The sequence below is a fragment of the Alexandromys fortis genome, unplaced genomic scaffold (assembly GCF_014885135.2).
Source record: "Alexandromys fortis isolate MF-2015 unplaced genomic scaffold, M_Fortis_MF-2015_v1.1 scaffold_4, whole genome shotgun sequence".
In the NCBI taxonomy this organism is placed as follows: Eukaryota; Metazoa; Chordata; class Mammalia; order Rodentia; family Cricetidae; genus Alexandromys; species Alexandromys fortis.
The window spans coordinates 17,392,967-17,415,393 of NW_026067944.1; the positions used below are offsets into that span (position 1 = coordinate 17,392,967).

The 22,427-nt window shown below is 35.8% G+C and overlaps 1 protein-coding gene and 1 long non-coding RNA gene across 3 annotated transcripts in view; one reads left to right on the forward strand and one right to left on the reverse strand.

Moving 5' to 3' along the window:
* Positions 1-591, forward strand: part of Epha3 (EPH receptor A3) — a 291,595-nt gene extending 291,004 nt beyond the window's left edge. For both annotated transcript variants that reach the window (XM_050149030.1, XM_050149032.1), the window contains exon 17: positions 344-591. In XM_050149030.1, coding sequence (XP_050004987.1) covers positions 344-449 — 106 coding nt within the window. In that variant the 3' untranslated portion in view covers positions 450-591. The remainder of the gene's footprint in view (positions 1-343) is intronic.
* Positions 1-22,427, reverse strand: part of LOC126505781 (uncharacterized) — a 347,236-nt gene that overhangs the window by 251,270 nt on the left and 73,539 nt on the right. The window lies entirely within an intron of this gene.

The following is a 22,427-nucleotide window of genomic DNA, read 5'->3' on the forward strand; positions in this document are numbered from 1 at the left end:
TAGACTCTTATAAAGAAACACCATTATCTAGTACTCTATTTCCCCAATCCCTGTCTGAATTATATCTCCAAGAAATTCTAATTTTACACAAAGACATATTGTGAAGTTCTGGGTGACAAAAGATTTGAGAAGAAGTATACTTAACCCACTACATTTGTGCTCCTACACAAATAGGGATAGAATTGTCCAAATATAACAACATATTAGTGCTTAAAAAATTAGAAAACAAGGTACCAAGCATAGGGATTTATAATTGTGTCCATTTAATGCTTAAAACTGTTCCCTTTCTTTATTCTTCAGAACTCCATAATTGTCATCAGCTATTTTCTCCTGTGTTTTACAGTGACATGAAAAAGGTTGGTGTTACTGTGGTTGGGCCACAGAAGAAGATCATCAGCAGCATTAAAGCTCTTGAAACACAATCTAAGAATGGTCCAGTTCCAGTGTAAAGTACAAGAAGGATGTGAGAAATGAAGATGCAGCAGCATCCTGAGAATGACGGAAATGATGGAGACACCAGTGATAGCTCCAAGTCTAATAAGACACTCAGTTATAAGTCCAAATGCCTTAAAATGAAATTGAAAATCTCTTTATTTTCCCCTATCATTTTACAGATAGATGGGTGGGTGGGTGGGTGCATTTTGTTTTGTAATTGCTTTTTTATGTTAATTGATGGGGTCAATTAAAACTCTTCTGCTCCAAATGAAAGAACTAGTGTAGAGCCATTGATCATAAACTATCATAAAAGTAAACTAAGTTAACTAGCAAAACGGACCTTAGGTTTTGTTATGAATGGCCACAGAATAAAAGACTTGTGATATTTTTATACACAGAAGAAATCTGTAGCAGGTATTTTGTTTCTTTAAAAGCAAACAAAATAGAGGCATTTATACCTCAAACTATCTGGCCATATTTGCTACCTTATCTCTTTAGTAGTCTCTTTTATCTGTTTGAAACATATAGAGATGAAGTATGTAGTTGTTTTAAATACTACACATTTTTAATTGTTACCTTCTTCTTTAAGCATACCATGTTAAAACATGTCTTAATTTGGGGAGGAAGTGCATATTTATTTTCTTTTAGATGGTTTTTATTGTTTGTATTTATGCCTTGATGATTTAATTTGGATTTTGTTACAGCCAAGTGCCAAATGCTATCTCAAATTTGTAAGCAGTAAGAAACATGTGTAACTAGACCCAGAGAATGATGCGTTCCTTTCTAGAACTGTTGAGCAATTCACTTATATGTACCAACAAAATGAAACGCCTTCCGTGTTCATAGAGTAGCCAAACTAATCACAGGTTGAATTATTCCGTTCACTTTTGTCCCTCCATTTATCAGTAACTGTATGCTCCTAATTTAGTGTATGTAATAGATTTTTAACCAGATATCACCCCTCTCCTGCTCTGGTGCTTAGAGGACATCAACTCCTTCCATTCATGAAGGAAGCTTGTAAGAACTCTTTAGATTTGTAACACTGGAAAGATCAAAATGAAGTTAGATGATTACATTGACAGCAACCTATAGGTAAATGCATGAAGCCAAAAGAATCACTGACTTTGGAAAACTCTCTTAGTACCATTGCTTAAACTTGCAGAGCTCCTTGTAGAGATGGTAATTAAGCTACTCATCTGCATCACTGGGGTGCAGGTCAATTAATAACACATTTTCATCATCAATATCAGGTATAACTATCTTTCAGTCTTCCACTTCAATGTACCTATTGTGATTTGGGTGCATTATTAGAAGTCTTGAACTTCTACACATATTATTGTTCATATCCTTTTTGAAATAGTAGCTATTCTAGCAAATAAATCCATAAATGCAGCCAATGGAGAGATGTCTCATTGTGGAGATTTTAGACTTGCTGTTCTCTAAAGGCCAATTATGAGCATGTTCATTAATATTGAAAGGATGTGCTGAAGCAATACTTTAGATGCTGGTTTTTTCATGCTCATATCACCATTTCATATGTCCAAGAAATGCACATGTCATAAGAATAATACATGCTGCACCAAGTATGTCTATATACAAATGGGACATCAAAAAACTACAGCTTAAAGTCATTGAGGAAAACTGCCAAATGCTGCTCTTTGTAGATTTAGTATACTAGGGGTTAGGTGTGTTTTTTCAAATGCGAAATTGTATTCCAAGTTTTGGCAATGTTCCTTCTAGTCAAATTATGCTACTGGAATTTGTATTGGACTTATTAGAGGATGAACATTTTGGAAACGAGCTGATGAAATTAATCATAAATTTTGCGTGTATCTCCTGAAAACAACTAGAACAGAATCTACTCACATAATTTACATGTTGGAATATTTGGTCAAAATTTAAATCTAACTTCTATACCAATTTGGTCATATTAGTGTTCACTCTCTTAGGCTATATTCTGCAACAATACTCAACAATAATGAATTTCAAAATAAGCAGATGATGAAAATTAAATCTATTGCATTTATTTGGATCGAGTTTCCTTTTTTATGTTTGGAAGTAGAGGTGGTTTACATTGTTCTTCATTTGTCACTTATTTTATTCTCTGACCACTTATGAAATTATTTTGCATAATCCCTTCCCTGTACATATGTAAACATAACAATGTACGATTCTGAACTGGGGAGTAGAGGTACTAGAAAGCTTATGGCCATCTCTTTGTACAGGAACTACATTGCCTTCCCATAACAATAAGGCTGCCACTCCCTCGCAAAGTTATGTACCATATTATCTGATTTGTATCTTAAACTTGATTTATAGATTTTATTTATTTCTGGCAACGCACCCAGTCTATGCTGTACTAAGTCTCTATCAAGCCATGTATAAATATGATATGATTGGCAGTATGTGTTTACTTTAAACTTACATTTTCAAAACATTGTTCATTTAGTTTATGTTGCACAATGTAGATGGCCTCTTACTAATGTAAAATGATTTCTAGTGGGAACATTTATATTTTTATAATAAACATAATGAAAATATTTTTACAGATTGGAATACAGAAGTGGTCTTTGATGTCTTATTTCATATGAAACACATCCTAATTAAACAGTAAGATAATGAAGCATTATCTACATCATTAAGACTGTGCTTTTGGTTTACTTATCCTCTTCATTATTGTAACGAAACTCATTATTATCCGAATCTTATTATCAGAAAGCCTGGAAAATCCTAAGTAACTATAATCTTCATGTAGAGAGTAAATATATTTGTACTGGTTCTCTTGATTATGTATCTACTTCACACATACACACACACACACTCTTTAAGAGAAATGTAAAATTCTTATGTTCTCACACTAGTCCATATATCTTGCAGAAATAGAACTAAGTTTAAGCCATATGATCAAGTATAAGTTTCTCATTATGTCTTCTTCCCTTTAGTCCATATTTCTACCTGTTAATTTGAACTATATGTTTTTACAAGCGAAAAATACAATTCTAGTTAATTTTAATATAAGACTATACTATGGTTTCTGTGAAATTATCATTGTTCCTTAATTATCTAATCAGAGATCCTAAAGCCTTGCTTTGCATCACAATATGTAGAGGAATATATTATTCAAACTGGCAAATACTCAGACCTGTATTTGTCCTGGGAGGTTGTGATGAAATTATGCAGAACCATGTTTGCTAGAGAAATTAGATATTTCAGGATGGTTCCTGTCCAAAAGGAAGAATGTGGCTGGCATAAAAATAAGCCAGGACAGTAAAGAAGGGTCAAAGAAAAATGTAAACTAAATAACTGAATTGCAAGCTACATGTTAAGACACACCTAATATTTGAAATAAAGTAAATTTCTTTCCATTGTAGTCCACTTAAAGAAAGTGATTTACAAGAAAATGAAAAGGTTTTAACCGAAAGAGAAGCAAATTAAACTAAGAGACCTGTGCCGGCAGAAGTAATTAGAAAAAGAACACAAAACAAATTAGAAGTGATTTTTGCCTTGAAGGAGAAATAGCATCTCATCATGTTGAGTGGAGCAGAGAATAAGTGGTAACAGATAAGGTAAGTAAATTGTAGGCGGAACAAAAAAGCCTGTTCATTTGTTCTGTAAGCATTTAATCAATGTTATAGTAGGAAAGTGTTTTGTCTGTGAACTTGCTATGTAGACTGGTATTGTCTGAAACATTTAATCCTCCTTCATCAGTTTCTCATGGATGACGCGCGTGTACCATTGAGGTAATATTACCAAATTGTTACACAACTTATTCTCAAAAGTTACAAGTTGTTCATTAATCATATACTAAAATTTCATGATTAGCCATTACCTACTCTGTGTAGAGGAGAAGAAATGTTAAGCTCAAAAATGCCAAGTGACCTTCTCTAGAGTCTAGTTCGCTTTTTTGCAAAAACAGATTTTTGACACTAACCCCTTGTGATGCTAGTTCCATTCAGCCCTACCATCATGGAGTGTGATGCTACTCTTTCAGAACTCTAGAGTGTATTATGGACTAGGCCTTTTTCCACTTCAGTCAATCCCCAGAAAAGATTAAAGGCATAAAAATACTACATATCTTGCATATCACCATAGAACCTTCATCTGGTGATGGGTGGAGATAGAGACAGAGACCCACACTGGAGCACTGGACTGAGCTCCTAAGGTCCCAATGAGGAGCAGAAGGAGGGAGAACATGAGCAAGGAAGTCAGGACCACGAGGGGTGCACCCACCCACGGAGACAGTGGGGCTGATCTATTGTGAGCTCACCAAGGCCAGCTGGACTAAAGCATGGGATAAAACCGGACTCTCTGAATATGGCAGACAATGAGGGCTGCTGAGAAGCCAAGGACAATGGCACTGGGTTTTGATCCTACTTCATGTTCTGGCTTTGTGGGAGCCTAGCCAGTTTGGATGTTCACCTTCCTAGACCAGGATGGAGTGGGGAGGACTTTGGACTTTCCACAGGGCAGGGAACCCTGACTGCTCTTTGGACTGGAGAGGGAGGGGGAGAGGAGTGGGGGGAGGGGGGAGAAGGGTAGGAGGAGGGGGAGGGAAATGGGAGGCTGGGAGGAGGCGGAAACTTTTTTTTTCCTTTTCTCAATTAAAAAAAAATACTACAGGAAGGTCATTTTTTCTCATATGGTAAAACGTTGTTGACAAGAAATCTTCAGTCTTACTATAGTCATCTGGGCTGAGATTTTATTTTATGATTTATTGAAAATAAAGTTATTCTAATAAAATACTCTGATCACTCTTTCCACTCCTCCCAAATCTTCCCCTCCTTTTTACACTTTCAATTCCATGCCATCTTTATCTCTATTAAGAAAACAGACAGCCAATAAAAAGAAAGAAAGGAAGGAAGGAAGGAAGGAAGGAAGGAAGGAAGGAAGGAAGGAAGAAAGAAAGAAAGAGGCAAAACAAAAGGAACAAATAAAATAGAAAAACTAAAAAGAAAAAAAAAGTAACAGAAGTGTATGCTTATGTGTCCATGTGCACATGCATGTGCATGTTCACACATGCATGCATGTACACACACTAACACACACACATGCACAAACCTCATACAATGCAAAATCGGAAATTATAGTATACAAGCAAAAGATGAATTCAGTTTAAAAAGATGCACAAAGCAACATGAAACAAAAAATCTTTAAAAAACAATTAAATTTATTTGTGTTGACTATCTACTGCTGGACATATGGCCATAGGGCCTTCCCATAAGTGTAGTTTAAATGCACAACAAGATTCTGTTGAAGAATACTAATTTTTCCTCTATAAGCAGTTGTTAATTGAAGATAGCTTTTTGACTGGGCATGGGAGGTTTCCTTTCTCCATCTCAGGTCTGGCAAACTATCTGGCTATGAGCTGGCCCAGTGCATGCTGCCATAGTCTCGATTGAGACTCTCTTTTTTACATACTAATCTCAATTCCCAATCCCTTACCTCCTCTCACTCCCTCAGTCTTCACTCTTCAGAGAGGGTAAGGCTTCCCATGGGTAGTCAAAAAAATTCTAGCTTATCACTTTGAGGCAGGATCAAGATGCTCCCTGCTATATCTAGGCTAAGGAAGGTATCACTCCAAAAAGAATGAGCACCAAAAAGCCAGTTCAACCAGTAGGGATATATCCTGGCCCCACTGCCAATGGCCCCAGAAACTGTCCTAGCCATATAATTGTCACCCACATTCAAGGGCTGTTGAAATAAGTGCGGCGGGGCTGCGTCCCCAGCACCACGGCCGCCTGCTAGCTTATGCCCCGAAATAACAACACACAAACTGTATTCATTTAAGCACCGCTTGGCCCACTTCTATCTAGCCTCTTCTAGGCTAATTCTCACATATTAATTTAGCCCATTTCTAATCATCTGTGTAAGCATCCCCAGGTGCGCTTACTGGGAAGATTCTAGCCTATGTCCATCATGGGTCCAAGGAGCTTCATTGGGTGCATCTGCCCCGGAGAGCGAAGCATGCCTCTCTGTCTGAGGCGTCTGGCTCTGAGAGGAGCTGCATTGCTTCTGACCTCACTTCCTCTTCCTCCCAGCATTCTCTTCTGTTTACTCCTCCCACCTATGTTTTAACCTATCAGGGCCAGCCAAGCAGTTTCTTTAATGCTTAACCAATGAAATCAACAGATTGATATGACACTCCCACATCAAAGGGCCTACTTTGACCTATGCTAGTCCCATGCTGTCAGACTGGAGTCAGGGAGCTCACATTAGCTCAGGTAAGCTGTTTCCGTGGGTACCCCCATCATGAGACATTCTTGAACACACCCTGTACCCTGAGCTCCTTCCTGCCCAGGTTTTCTTCCTCTATTGTTTTCCTTCATAGGTGTGCTAGTTTGTTTGTTCTGCTATATCAAAATACCACTGACTGGGAAGTTGATAACCAGTAGCATTCATTTCTCTCAGCCCTGGAGACTAGGAAACTCAGTGTCAAAGTCCCATAGTTTGGAGTCTAGTACAGGTACTGGGAGGCAGAAGAGGGAATGCAGTGTCTTTACATGAAGGAAGAAAGAAATGACATTCAAAGAGGCCTAAGTTAATATCCCACAGCCTGTGATAACACAAAACATATATGTATGACTCAATGTCTTTGAAAACCTCTCCTCTCTTACCACTAAAACATCTCAATACACAAGGCATAGAATCTGTATTTTAATATGAAAACACTGGGGTTTTTCTAACCTCAGAGTCAATGTTTCCCAGGCATTTCCATAAAATATGTAATAGTAAGTCTTACTGGCTCTATCTGATTCTTTTAAACATATATATCACCCTTTGAAATTATAGTATGATTATATAATTTTAATTTCTTGAACTTCTTTCCTCTACTCCTAAATACCCCTTTAGCTTTAAAATTCATGGCCTTTTAAAAAATTTGTTAGATATTTACATAAGTGAGTATGTATGTTTGTGTGTATCCATGTGTCTGTATGTATTGTAGGAGGCCGCTTATTTGTTCCTAGCTGCTCAGACACGAAATAACTAATCAGAAACTATATTATTTAAAATACTGCTTAAGCACTTAGCACTAGCTAACTCTTATATCTTTGGTTAACCCATTTCTATTCATCTCTGTATTGCCATGTGGCTGTGGCTTACTGGGTAAAATACAGTCTAGCATCCAGCATCTGTCTCCAGTGCAAACAAGGACAATAGGAATATATTATAATGTTTTGGTAGTCTCTCCGACAATCCTGACAAAGAACTCACAAAATGACTTTTTCTGTCTGGTGTTGTGGTTCTTGTTAGATAGTCTATGGCTCTTGAGAAGAATATTGTTAGCACAGATGGTAAATTCTCATTTAAATTATATGTGCATATGTATCCACAGATTTATATACATTATACACAATTAAGGCAGGTAGATAATGATATGATGCCTGATCATTGTTTGAGAACCTTATTGTTATTTTACCCTTACTCTTCCTTCCTCCATATTTATCTCCCTCTCCCTCCATAATTAAAGACCCCCCCTTTCACATTTATTCATTTTAGCTTCCTGGTTTCTGTAGTCGCACTAAGTTAAATACTTAAAATCTGGTGAATTGGAACTAGGAACTTCCGATAAAAGAGAATATAATGTTTGACTCTCTGGACCTGGAATACCTCGCCATATGATCCTTTCTATTTCCATCTGTTTACCTGAAATTTTTATAATTTCATTTTTTTCCAGAGTCACATAGTATTATACACTCGATATGTACTGATTTTCATTATCTTCTCAAAGTTGAGGAATATTTTGGTTGATTCAGTTTCCTAGCTATCATGAATAAAGGAGAAATGAATGTGGCTAAGGAAGCATCTATGGGGTAGATTGACAACTATTTTGGGCAAGTATATAACAGTGATAATGGGACATAGGGTAGTTTTAGTTTTGACTTTTTGAGCATGCTCTTTAAAGATTTCCAGAGTGGCAGGACCGGTTTGCTATCTCACCAACAGTAAAGATGGGTTCCATTCCTTTTTTTTTTTTTTTTTCTTCTCTAGCATTTGTTTTGGATTATTTTGTTGATCTTTGACATTCTGACTTAGGTAGGAAGAAACCTCAAAGTAGTAATTTCTTAGCTATTGTTATTATTCTTTTGAGGACTCTTTGGTAAGCTCCCAGGCCCATTTTTTTGGGGGGGCGGGCAATGGGCCATTTAATTTTATGACTTTGTTTTCTGAGATTTTTTTTATATATTCTGGATATTTCTCCTCTGTCAGATGTTACTCTTTCCTATTCTGTTTGCTTTCTCTTCACCCAGTTGTTTCTTTAGGTGTGTAGACTATTTACTTTAGGCCTCCTTGTTGGTCAGTAGTTGGCTCTAACTCAGGGGAAATGAAGTCCTATTCAGAAAGCCCTCTCCTATTCCTGCATCCTCTAGAGTATTGCCTGTGCTATCTCTAGAAGGTTCAGAGTTTCAGGTCTCAATGATTTCTTTATCATTTTGTGTTTTGTGCAAGGAGATAGATACAAGTCAAATTTCATTCTTCTGCATGTTGCCATCCTGTCACCAAGAACTCTCCTAAACATTCCCCTACTCCAGTCCTGACATCTCCAACATATTTTCCAATAAGCAACCAGTCTAGCATACCCTGTCAAGTTTAAGTTTGTAGTTCTTCCTCGGGAGACTCACAAACTCAAACGCCTGAGGAGCCTGCAAGTTTATATAAACCTATATATAATCACATGAAGCACGTAATGACTGTGGTGACACATAAAAGACACATTTACTTCCTCCAAATACAACTCATGTGCAAGACACAATTAATCTAATGTGAGTTCCTGGTATTTTTCATGAGAACCCTAATATAAATTTATGAGAATTATTCATACATTTAAAATATGACAAACACCTGACAGAGCACATAAAGCATCCATGGGCTGATAAGGACCTATACCTGTGCTTTGATTTCTAGCATACAGAATACATTGGATTATTGACACATGAGATCCTCCTTGAACAAAATATTACTTTTCTCTTATTTCCTACATGTCCACAATATATATTATATCTAATGTCATTCAATTATCACAAACTGTACATAATACTCAGGTAATGACATTTTTATATTCCATAACACAATGGGCCTTTCTGTTGCTCTGCTTAGAATCTGAACCAATATTGGAGACTTCTTTTCTCCAATATTGGATGAAGGGATTTTTCTTGTACTACAAGAAAAAAAAAACATTTTAAATTCTGATCTTAAGGTTTTCACAACATTGAGCATCTTAAAAGGAAATACATTTACTTTATTTCCAATCACTATGCTGCACTGATAGCATCTTGAAAAGAAATCATGCCTTGAGAACCAGTGTGGTCATATTGCATATAGTAATAAGAATACACATAATTTTCAGCTGAATTGCTACAATATAATAACAGTTGATAATATAATAAAGGGTAATATGCCTGTCTTTTCTCCTATAGGGAAAACTGTCAATTTCCTTCACGTCAATAAAACTAGTTAATGTTTTAGTTATGTGTGTTGGATCATTGGCTATGCTGATCTCTGCTAGAACCGGTTCATTTTCACAGACTTTTGTGGACTTATTTCATTGGTCTCAATGCTCCCATTTTTCTTCGTGGAACTAAGTTGTTTAAGTAGATGCTTGAACCAGAGCTTAGCTATAAAATTTTAATAAGAAAAATGCCAAAGCTTTTCTGATCCTCTCTACTCTCTTACTGTGTACAAATAACGTCAGCATGCCTACTAAAATGTGCCTTCTTATGGGGCATCTGGGATGTACATTCTATTGACCCAAAGGATCTAGATACAACTTGGGAAAAGAAGTAGTAGAGTTAAACACACCATAAAATAAAGATTTTAGAAGTTTATAAACATATACTCTCTGAAATTCTCTGGGAAATATTGCTTAGAAGTTGGCAGAGAAGAGACTTATTTGAATCATTTTTTTTTTAAATTCAATCTAGGTGGGCTATCATCTTTCCTCTATGAAAAAAAAGATGCTTATTTTCTACTGAAATTAGAAACAATAAAAATAAATAAGCTTCCTAGAAGCATATATTATTTATCTTTAACAAACATACATACCTTCTATATTTATTCTAAATAACTTCAGCTAATGCCAATTGAGCATTTCCTCTGTGGAAAACCAATTTCTAATTATCTAAATCTAACAATAGCTCTTTGAGAGATCCACTATGACTTGAGGTTTAGTGTGGTTGATCATATCAACTCAGTTAGCAAATGCTTAGCAAGCAGAATAGGAGTCAAAATTGACCCCATAATGTTTATTCCCAAACACTAGCCTTTGAACTATCTGTGTAATAAAGCAGCTGACAATGAAATCTAAAAGATAATATTTAAATGCTCTGTGGAATTAAAGAATTGAGTCATCACCATTTTGCCACTTCTCTGTATGTATAATGTTACTGGTTAGCTCAACTAGTAACACGTTCGATGTAATCCTTTGATTGCTGCTGCCATTAGAGAGGAAAAGGCAGTTACCCTTGATTTCATCTCAGTGAACTTTATTTCAATAGTATGGGATCTGTCTGACATATGGTGAACACTTCAAGCGAGCATGCTCTCTGGAACATGCAACAAATAATGTAATTTGGAAACGCTGAATCCCACAAAGAAAAAGTAGGGCTCTTGAGCTCTTTTCTGACAGATTTCCACTCCGTGATTTATGGAAGCGTGTTAAGTTGGGATTCTTATCTGAAGCCAAAGAAAAACACTCACATTTTTGAAGTCCATCACCCTCAATGATGGAAGACAAAAGCTTGGAATGTTTGCTGAAATCAAGCATGAGAGAACACAGAATGTCATGTACTATCAAGAACTTACTGACTTTCATATGGTTCCCATTTATTCTCATACATGGCAAATCTAAAGCCTTGGGAAGAAGCCAATACAAATTGTTATAGATAACACTATCTGAATTTAACTGCATAGGTATGCTCTGTATCATAAATATATATTTCATATCAGCAACTCAACAGTAGAAGAGTTGAAAAAGATGCTAGTCAAAATTCATATGCATATGTTCCTTCAGAGAATGTTCAATTTTCCAATATCATTTTTATTTTTAGCTCATGCTTTAATATACATTTTGTTTCATATTTCTGAGTATACTATAAATACTATTATTGAAATAAAGTTACAATAATATTTTAGATTAACAAATATGTTTATACACACATGTTTATATACATATGTGTGTGTTTATGTATGTGGGCAGAGGTAGAGGACAAAGGAGAACTTGTAGCCATCAGCTTAGTGTTTCTTTCTACCATGTGAGTCACAGGGATTGATTTCAGGTCACTAGACTTGGTGGTATTATCCTTTACCCACATCACAAGCCAAAACTTGAATTTTAATAAATGGAAGGTTAGTATTTGCATATATAACCTAAGTGATTGTTTTAATATTTTTAAGTCATTAAAAACCTTACAGGAAAGATATTTTCATTTATTTAATTAGTTCAGTGTAAAGCATTATTTGTGTATGGGAGTTTAATTTTTTACTATTATTAAAGCAATTATTCATGTGACAATGGTGGTACATTAGTTGATTACCCAATAGAAGACATTACCAGTGATAAGTAATTGCTTTTAAATAAGATAAATTTGAATTATTGCAATTAACTAATGGGTCATTGGTCTTTCTTGTGCATAACTTGAGATTGCGTTCTCCTCAGGCCCTTGTTCTCTTAAATGTTTAGAAAGAACTGTTAGCAAACAGCAAATTTTTCCAACGTTTGGAACATTGAATAAGCACATAGTTTGTTAAATGACACATATTTAAAACACTGTTGTGATAGATGACAGCAAATAAAATTATATAATTTCCTGCTATGAAGGGAAAAATAAGTATATGGTAAAGGACTAACTAATGCTTAAGGGATTAGTAAAAGCCAAACCAAGGATAATATTTAAAAATTCAGAGAAGTGTTTCCTACTCAGACGGGGTGTATATGATTGGGATCAAAAACTATAAAAGGAGTTGCACATTTGATTTGGTTAGTTACCACGTTTTCATAATATCACTTCATGATTTTGAAAGTAAAATGCTAACAATCATGTTTTCTGTTGGTCAAGGCTTCCCTGAGGGAGAAGCTTTTTTCTCTACTCCATGTAGCTTGGCTTTCAGAAGGAAAACTCATCGTGGTATTGGAACATCTTGTATTTCATTCATCCACATATCTGTTTATCCTACTTGGCTGTCACCTATGGACATAACTGGACGACTAGCTGAGATAAACAGACATGTTTTCACTTTCTGGTCTGGGCTTCTTCGCAAAATAGTGTTTGGTTTCAAGTAAAGCCCTCATGTGTGATGGGAGGAGAGAAGAGAGAAAACTATCGAGAACCACCGTGAGTCAGATTTTACGCAGTTTCCAAGCCATCAGGTTAGCCTGCCACCCTTCGAGGATTGATGGCAGAAGATCTGAGGTTTTGGGTCAGAGACAAAAAGCTTGGCTTTCACTGTAGAAGCAGTATCCAGAGTGTCATCATTTTCATGCTCTGTTTCCCCAGTTTGCACAGTTCTGAATGAGCCAAATCATGCCTACATATGTAACAGGCTATGCTGAAAGTTAAAAAGCCCACATATAAAAGGCCTCAATATTTTACAAAGAACTGAAAGCAATCTTGCCTATCACTTGTCACAGCATGTAAATAAACCTACCAACTGCTTCAGCAGAACATATTTAAATTTCAATTTATTCACTACAAAAACATCCTTGAAAAGGTAACATGTTCAATTGTTACTATGTAGATTGCTTTAGTTTGGCTTTTATATCCTCTTATTTTCTTGAATTGACATACTACTTTTTGTTGTTATTGTTTTATTTTTCTCTTATTTGTACTAATTACTTGAGAAATTCCTACTGTATATTTTGAACATATTCAACCTGTTTTCCCACCTTCTTCTAGATCTCCCTAACCTTTCCTACTTACCCAACCTTGTGTTATCATTTATTTTAATTCCTTCAAGTCCAATTCGCTCTGCTTTTATATTTTGAGTTGTGTTGGCTTCCACGGGAGCTTGGTATACTTACCAGGATCTGCTGTCTTCAAAAAGCTGCCCGGATGTTTCTGGAAGGCATTATTTCTTTATAGTCATCCATTGCCTCTGGTTTATAAACTTCCTGGTACCTCTACTGCAATGATCCCTGAACCCTGGAAGGAAAGAACATGATATAGATGTCCAAATTAGAGCTTACCATCAGATGCTCTCTTATTTTCTGCACCTTAGAATGTTGGTGTGTTAATCACAGTCTTGTGCCAATAGAAGTTACTTTGATGATAATTAAACGGCATTGATCTGTGGGTATAGCAGGGTCTTAGGAAGTTTGTTTTATGCTATTATCTATTTAATAAAATTGTAGTAGTAGGTTCTCTTCTAGGACCTATGAGTGTCTCACCACATGTTGTTGGACATATATTTGTGGCGGGTATAAGAAACTGAAATCCAATCAGAAAGTAGTTGGTTAATTCTATTATGTTAATGCCGTTGTTGCACCACTGAGCATGTAGGGTTGTTTTTGTTTGTTTGTTTGTTTGTTTGTTTTTTGGGGGGAGGGTTGTTTTTTTCGAGACAGGGTTTCTCTGTGGCTTTGGAGCCTGTTCTGTCTGGAACTAGATTTTATAGACCAGGCTGGCCTCGAACTCACAGAGATCCGTTTGCCTCTGCCTCCTGAGTTCTGGGATTAAAGGTGCATGCCACCACTGCTCGGTTTAATGAGCATGTCTTGACAAGCCAATCATTGTTATGACTCTTCCAGTTTAGAGATAGGTAGGATTGGTGATTATTTTTCTCCTCCATTAGCATCTTCCAACACTCATGAAGCAAGTCAATACGGATGAAGATTCCTGGTCAGTACCAGCTTGATTTTTCTTTCTTCAATAACTCAACTTTGTGGTGCATTTAGCAATAGCATCTTATTCTCAGGATCTAGAGGTTAACCAATAACATTGACAATATCTTGTAATATCTCCAGGGACTAAACGGCCCACAACTCCAAATGGGTAACTCATTACTAGCACTGTTTTACTTTTCTGTTTTATATTTATCTGTGGTTTATAGTAGGGGCATGATTTTCCTTTCATAGGGCAACTCCATTTTAACTTTTCCTGTGCAGTAGTATCTTCTACTGCAGTGGATTTCCATAGAAGTTTTTGAATGTTCTGTAGCAATATTTATCACTCCTCTAATGTTCCCTTCTATCCTGCACCTAAATTTGACCCTCCCTTTTCTGCTATTACCATTTAACACTTTATATCACTACATTTTATGTCACCTTACTTCAAAGAAACTTTCCTGTAGTGATTTTTCATTTTTAATAAATAAAGATTTACCTTATTACTTAGCTTCTCTAGGATCATGAACTATAGGGTCAGTATTCTTTGTTTATAGCTAGTATCCACTTATGAGTGAGTACATACCATATTTACTCTTAGGTCTGGATTACTTCACTCAGGGATAGTGGTTTTTAGTTCTATCCATTTGCATGTAAAATTCAAGGTATTTTTTTGCCACTGATTAGTACTCTAATGTATAAATGTGCCACATTTTCTTTATCCATTTTTCAGCATCTAGGTTGTTTCCAGGTTCTAGCTATTACAAATAATGCTACGATAAACATAATTGAACAAGGACAATGGCACTGGGGTTTTGATTCTACTGCATGTACTGGCTTTGTGGGGACCTTGATGGAGCGGGGAGGACCTTGGACTCCCCACAGGACAGAGAATCCTAACTGCTCTTTGGACTGGAAAAGAAGGGAGAGGGGAGATGGGGGAGGGGGAGGGAAGTGGGAGGAGGTAATAATTTGTAATAATAATAACAATATTAATGAAGAAAAAAAGAAAAAAATACAAACATTAGACATGAAAGCCTTCAGACTTCGGAAATATGGACAATGCAAGATTTCAATCAAGACAGGCTTTTCATCCCATTAAATCCTGGAGATTTTTTGAGATGGATATTAACCCAACAGAAATCTGAGAATGAACATAAATCACTTATTTAATATTCCATGGTGAATGATGGATGCTCTTGAGCCAAGCACTTTTAACACAAAGATTACATGATCTGCCTACCACTGATAATGCTTCTCAATTCTATTTTTCCTTTGCTAGACACCCCATGTCTAAAGTCACTGAAAGAAGCATTGAACTGTCCCAAGAAATTGTCCTACTAGATCTCTGAGCACCATGACAACTAGTTACAGAGAGTCATGATTCCAATGAGGTTCCAAAAATGTGAGGAGTTTTCTAATCAAGTGCCCATTATGGCCTGGGAATGTCCATAGCATGTAAAGTCAAGCATCATTACATGGTCAGCATGGCTGTAATTTGGTTTCAGCAAGCAGCAACCTCCCACTCTTCTCTGTAACCAAACATCTCTGCTGAATTCCAGAGAGTCCTGAGTACCTCACACATTTCATTGACAGAAGTTGGTCCCTGGGGGGTTTCACCTTCACAGTGACAGTCCATGGCCTCCTCTGAATCTTCAAATCATAGTGAGGCTGTTGTCATGGCCTATGTTCACAGATTATGCCCAATTTTCACAAGAGTGACTCTAGTATTTCACTATTTAAAGGTTTAAATAAAATATTGTCTTATGAATGCTTCTTATAATATGAGAAAAGCTTTTCTGTTGTCAACTGATGACATTTTCTTGAAGGAAAGGCATCTTTATGAAACATCTTTTGAAATCTTGACAGACTAACACTCTCTGCTAACTTTCTAACCTTAAACATCCCAACATGATAGTTAAAAATCTTCCAGTTGTCTCTTTTAGCATCTCTATGTCCTGTAATTTATACTGTATTTACAAAATAAGAAAGAAAGTTTTATATTTCTAGAATCCACAATAGTCTTTGTGGTTGGAATTATTACACAGACATGAAAGAATTCATGACTATTTAACATTGGTGCATTGGGGATAGTTGATGGTATTAGTTGTCTGATATGTATTCCAATCCACAGCTATTTTCTCCCATCTTCCTGACTGATTGTCCCAACACTTACTTTTGATCTCTAAAATCTGTATTAATGCCTTATGTCTTGTATTTGTGTTCATTGTCAGCATTGTGTTGGCTTTGGGGGATATTATGCCATTAAATATAAAATTTAAAAAAAGAAAGAAAGAAAAGAAAAAAACATAATTGAACATATGCTTATATAGTATATTTGAGCATCTTTTGGGTATGTGCCAAAGAGTATTATGCTGGATCCTGAAGAAGGTTGATTTCTAACTTTCTGAGAAACCACCATACTGAATTTCCAACGTGGTTGTAGAAGTTTGCATTCCCATCAGCAGTGGAAGAGTGTACCCCTTACTCCACTGACCCTCAGTCAGATTTATAACTAATGAAGGGTTTTTTTTTTTCCATTTTGTAGTCTGCCTCTTCACTTGAGTGATAATGATATAGGATACACAGAATGTTTTGAGCTTCATGAAGTCCACTTAATTGTTGAACTTAATGCCTGTGAAATCAGGGTCCTGTTAAGGAAGTACATTCAGGTATTTCCCTTCACCAGGGTACCAGACATTATGTTGAGGCCCTTGATCCATTTGGAAACTGAGTTTTGTGCAGTGTAAGATAAGAGGATTGAGTTTCATTCTTCTACATGTAGCCGTCTATTTTCACTATCACTATTTGTTGAAGATTTTGCCTTTTCTCCAATGTGCTTTACCTGGTCTCTTTGTCAAGAATCAGGTAGCTGCAAGAATGTGGGAAAGAAGAGTTTCTTTTTAAAATAGTTGATCAAGCTGGGTGGTGGTGGCGCATGCCTTTAATCCCAGCACTCGGGAGGCAGAGGCAGGCCGATCTCTGTAAATTCGAGGCCAGCCTGGTCTAGAAGAGCTAGTTCCAGGACAGGAACCAAAAGCTACGGAGAAACCCTGTATCGAAAATAAAAAATAAATAAATAAATAAAATAAAATAGTTGATCATTAATATATATAGCCACAACAAGGCAACATACAGAGAATAGAAGATTTTGTAGTGTTCACTCCTAAGTGCAATGGCTATGTTACATTCTTATCCACAGGATGTATAAAACATCTCTAACGGGCAAAAGGATTATAATATCCAAAAGTAACAGAAATCTGCAGTGAAATGGTATTTGCTGGACATGACAATGCCAATGCACATGAGAACTTACAGTGGCTGTGAATGTAACCCGATTTCTAGCATAGATGATGAAGGGGCTGTAGAAGTTTCATCTCTAGTCAAGTAGCTATTAGCAACTGATAGCTGCTTTAGAAGTAAAAGTCATTTCTTTTTCAGTGATGACTGTGAGAACACCAATGTCCTTGTAGATGGGCCTATACCCACACACATAGAGGCATCACTAATTGAAGATAGTGTATTTTTTTTAAAGGCATGTGGAATTGTAAGAAAAAAGCTCTGGGAAGAGAGAGAAAAATTTGGAGCAGATTAGAAGGGGTAATTTGTAAAACATTATACCCATTTATAAAATTATCAAACAATAAAAAGAATGCTGTTTCATTATCTAGATTTCGATATTTTGTAGTATTTCTGTCATTGGTTTCTTTTATATTGTATTTGAATAAAGACTATATAACTGTATAGTTTCATTCTTCTGAAATTGTTTCTTTACTCATAAGAGATAGCCTAGTGAATGTTTTATAAGAATATAAGTAAAATGTATTTTGTAATATTACTTCATTGGATGATCAATGGGTGTCTATTGAATTTTGGGGCTGATAGCATTTTTCAGTTCTGTCATTACTGTTTGTTTTCCACCTGGTACTTCTATACATTGCAGAGATGTTAAGCTTTGAAATCCAATTTATCCTTGCTCAATTACCTCTTTTTTCACTTTTCCCCAATTTTGTCTCATTTTGGTAAATTATAAATACATTTACCATCACTATGGCTTCTTGGTGGAGTGAACTTTCATTACTACATATACCTTTATTTTGTTTCTAGTTGTGTAAGTCTGTCAAATTAAGATGTACTTTATCTGACCTAAATGTATCTGTGTTGGTTTTAAAATCAATTATGAATATGTCTTTATATCTTTAATTTTAACATATCTTCTTATGTTTTACTTCATGTAGTTTAAATTGATTTTTATCCATTCCAACTATTTTCTTTGATGACAGTGATTGAATCACTTAATTTTAAAATAAATACAATGTGACAAAGTATGAAAACCTATAGTATGTTTTTTACTATTTTCTTTATTAAGATATAATTTCTTCTTTCTTAAATTCTTGTGAGTTTTTAGGACTAGTTTTCAAACAGTTATTTTTATTTATTCTAGTTATTTTCCTGTAATTTTTTACTATAATGAATTATTCAACGTACTAAACATTTAGAAACTTTGTAAATACAGTCAAACTCATAATACTGGGAAAATAATTGATTCCATTCCTGTCTGTGGCAAATAAAAATGCCCTAGGTATTTTCTACAGGCTTTTGTGTCCTTGCATGCCTCTTATATGATCCAATATTGATATTTAAAAATTGCAGGGGTATACATGGAAAAACAAACCCCTCAGATTTTAAGCATTATGGAGTTGAGTCTTCCAAATAGGCCTGCACAGTTTGCTAAATTTAAGTAGATACAGTTTAGGACATTTCTTGTATTAGTTGGAGACTAGTTGAAGATTTTTTTTTTCTCAACATACTCATCAAATGTATAAAATGATTTTATGTGTATTTTTGTGTGCACACTTTATTTGTTAATAAGAGCAATTATAAGTGTAATTAGTGCTTTGTACAAAACATTCTTCAAACAGCTCACAATGTTCATCAACTTGCTTTAGAGCATGAAAGCAATTGACAAAAGTATACATTTAACTGAGTTATTGCTTTTCACTAAAGTCAATAATCAACAGAATTTTTCGGTAACAAGTGTTTTGTTTTTTGTAGGAGTGTGTGCGTGTGTGGGGGTGGGTGCATTGTATTTGCATGCGGAGGCACTCGAGTGTGCTGGATGCATGCGTGTGCTGGATGCATGCGTGTGTATGTGCGTGTGTTAGTTAAGAGTCCCTACTCATGTCATTCTTGCTTCAGGACATGGCTATGTTGGTGAAATAAAGACGTATATTGATGTTTCTGGAGATTGGTGTCTACATAAACTTTGTTATTTTGCTGTCTTCATTATCATGCTTTTATTAATTTTCATCGACATGAATTTATTATTTTAGGAAACTCTTGTTAGAAAGAGAAACTATACAATAAACTTTATTTCATTTTAGAATGAGCATTCCTTAAACTGTCATCTAAATGAATGTTAACATATTCAACAGGTTAATTGCATTAAACAACATGAGAACCTAAAGTTTTTGAAATTGGTATTTAGAAACTTCAGTGCTAATGTAAACAATTTCTTTTTTTTTTTTTTTTTTTGGTTTTTCGACGCAGAGTTTCTCTGCGGTTTTGGAGCCTGTCCTGGAACTAGCTCTTGTAGACCAAGCTGGTCTCGAACTCACAGAGATCCGCCTGCCTCTGCCTCCCAAGTGCTGGGATTAAAGGCGTGCGCCACCACCACCCGGCTCTGTAAACAAACTTTTAATTACTCACTAGATTTAATGCAAGCCCTAACTTTCACAAGTATCCTGATGTAATCTTCCTCCTGAGGGTCTATGAAAGTGTTCATACTTTCTTTTGCCATAGTATGGAACTGACTAAGTTAGTTGTATTTATGGGAGATTAGAATATACATAATATAAAGGAATTATCTAAAAATTATATTTAAAATTCCAAATATTTACTCTCATACGTGTGTCATCTTGGTTTCTCTTCTTCAGTCCTTGGCTCTTTCATGCATGTGTACAATGGATGTTGATTGCACTCATTCTCTCATTCCCCTCTGGAACTCCCTTTCCTTTCCTTCTAAACATCCTTTGTTTTCCCAAGTAGGTCTCCACTGGCTACAACATTAAAACAGATGAAATCCTCTGCCATGGCCAGTCATTAGCTCTTCAAGGAAAAGATGCTTCATGGCAGCCCCTTCTATCCATGGGGAGAAGTTGCTGGGCACAAGACTGTGTGGAAACCATGGCTACCGAGTGTTTGTGCTTTCAACAGCAATGTCATATCTGGATGGAAGATTTTTATGATGCTCTTCCTCATCCTCTGGCTGCTAAATTCTTTCCATGCTTTCTTCTGTGATGTCCCCAGGGGATCATAGGGAAAAATTCATGGAAAGGTATTCGTGAATCCTCATCAGCCACTTATTCTCTCTATGTTAGCAAGTATGAGTCTCTACGTTTGAAGCCTGCCATACTTTAGTTCTGTTTTAACAGCCCGAGAGTTCTGATCCTGAAACTATTTGCTATTCCCAGGTTTTAGTTATTAGTAAAGAGTTCTCTGAAAGAGTCTGAAGGGCAGTTTACGTTGTCAGCTTGCTGACTCTTCACTTCGCGATGTTCAGCTAGAATTATTTTTACTTGAATCCAAACGGGCTTTTAAAATGATTGGTTTTAATCGAAAGTGGATGTATATTTGCTGTGGGACAGTGGTTTTAACCTGTAAAGATTTTTTTTTTGTACTTGTTATAAAATGCTGATTGGCCAGTAGCCAGGCAGGATGTATAGGCAGGGTGACCAGGCTGGAGGTATAGATGGGGCAAGGAGAACAGGAGAATTCTTTAAAGAGGACTCAGTCTGTAGTCATCCCCACAACGTAGAGGACACAAAATGTGACTACTTCCCAGAAAAGTGTACCAAGCCACGTGGCTAACACAGACAAGAAGAATGGGTTAATGTAATATGTAAGAATTAATTAATAAGAAGCCTGAGCTACTAGACCAATCCATTATGATTAATGTAGACCTCTGTTTGTTTATTTGGTACTAATGGCTGTGGCACCAGATGGGACAGAAACCTCTGTCAACGCATACTAATATTTTAGACATTGTACACTGTTTCAATACTTGCTTTCATATTTGTTTTGCTCTACCACAATTGAAAGGAATTACAATATGGAGTAATTTTAAGACCTTAAGATATGAGTTCATCTTAGCTGAATTTAACAAGCCTGAATTTTAGAGTCAGTCTTTATCATAAAAGAGAGATTAAGTATATCAAGCTAATAAAGTTAGAGAGTTAAAGTTGACTATTAAATATTAAGTTCCTTCTTCAGTTTGCCTACTTAAATACTGATATATCATGTCCTAATTATATACCTCGATTCTGGTTCTAAGATTTAAGTTTAATAAAATTAAATTCTGAATCAATTATACTCAAATGATGACTTTGGGCAACCCAAACTGAAAATTTGAGCAACACGGCTTTTAAGTAGTTAACATTATAAGTTTCCGGTAATTTTTCTCAAAAATGCACAAGTCTCATCTTCTACTTCCCTGTGAATAAAATAACTTCTGACATCTGACGTTTCTAAAATCAAAAGTTATAGGAGGCAGCAACTTTCCTCCAGTGAATCAGAATATCTTCCATCTATGGAAGCTATTATGTTTTGTCCAGGTTAAATAATTGTAAGTTTAGTTTCCACTTCCTGGTTTTAATTTATAATCAATATATATCTAGTTTATGCATTACCTACATTTACAGGATAGAAATATTTCAAAAGAACAGATACTAAGTGCAATAAATATCTGATCTGTAAGTATGGTTTCCTGCTATGTATGACAAAGGGACTGATAGATTTAGTCTGAAAAGAGTGAAGATGTTTCTCATATCTCTTAACAGTTACTAGAAAATTATGTGAGGCTCTCAGACAAGGTTCAGTTTATAAATGTATATTCTGATTGAGAGGACTATTTTATCCTATACAGCCAGAGCATGGAAAACAGCTGGGATGCTATTTATATCACTGTGGTGACTATAGGAGAAAATAGATTTCTAATGTGAAGCTTGAGGCTCATGCAGCTTTGTGATTGCTTTTGTTTACTCACGGTGGAAATCTCCTTATTAAATTGTGGGCAAGAGGCACTTTTATTGGCTTCCTAACAGTAACCTCTTATTTCAGGAAGCAACAGATTAAAATTCTCCTGGCAGATCTCTGGAACTGATCTTATAACATTACT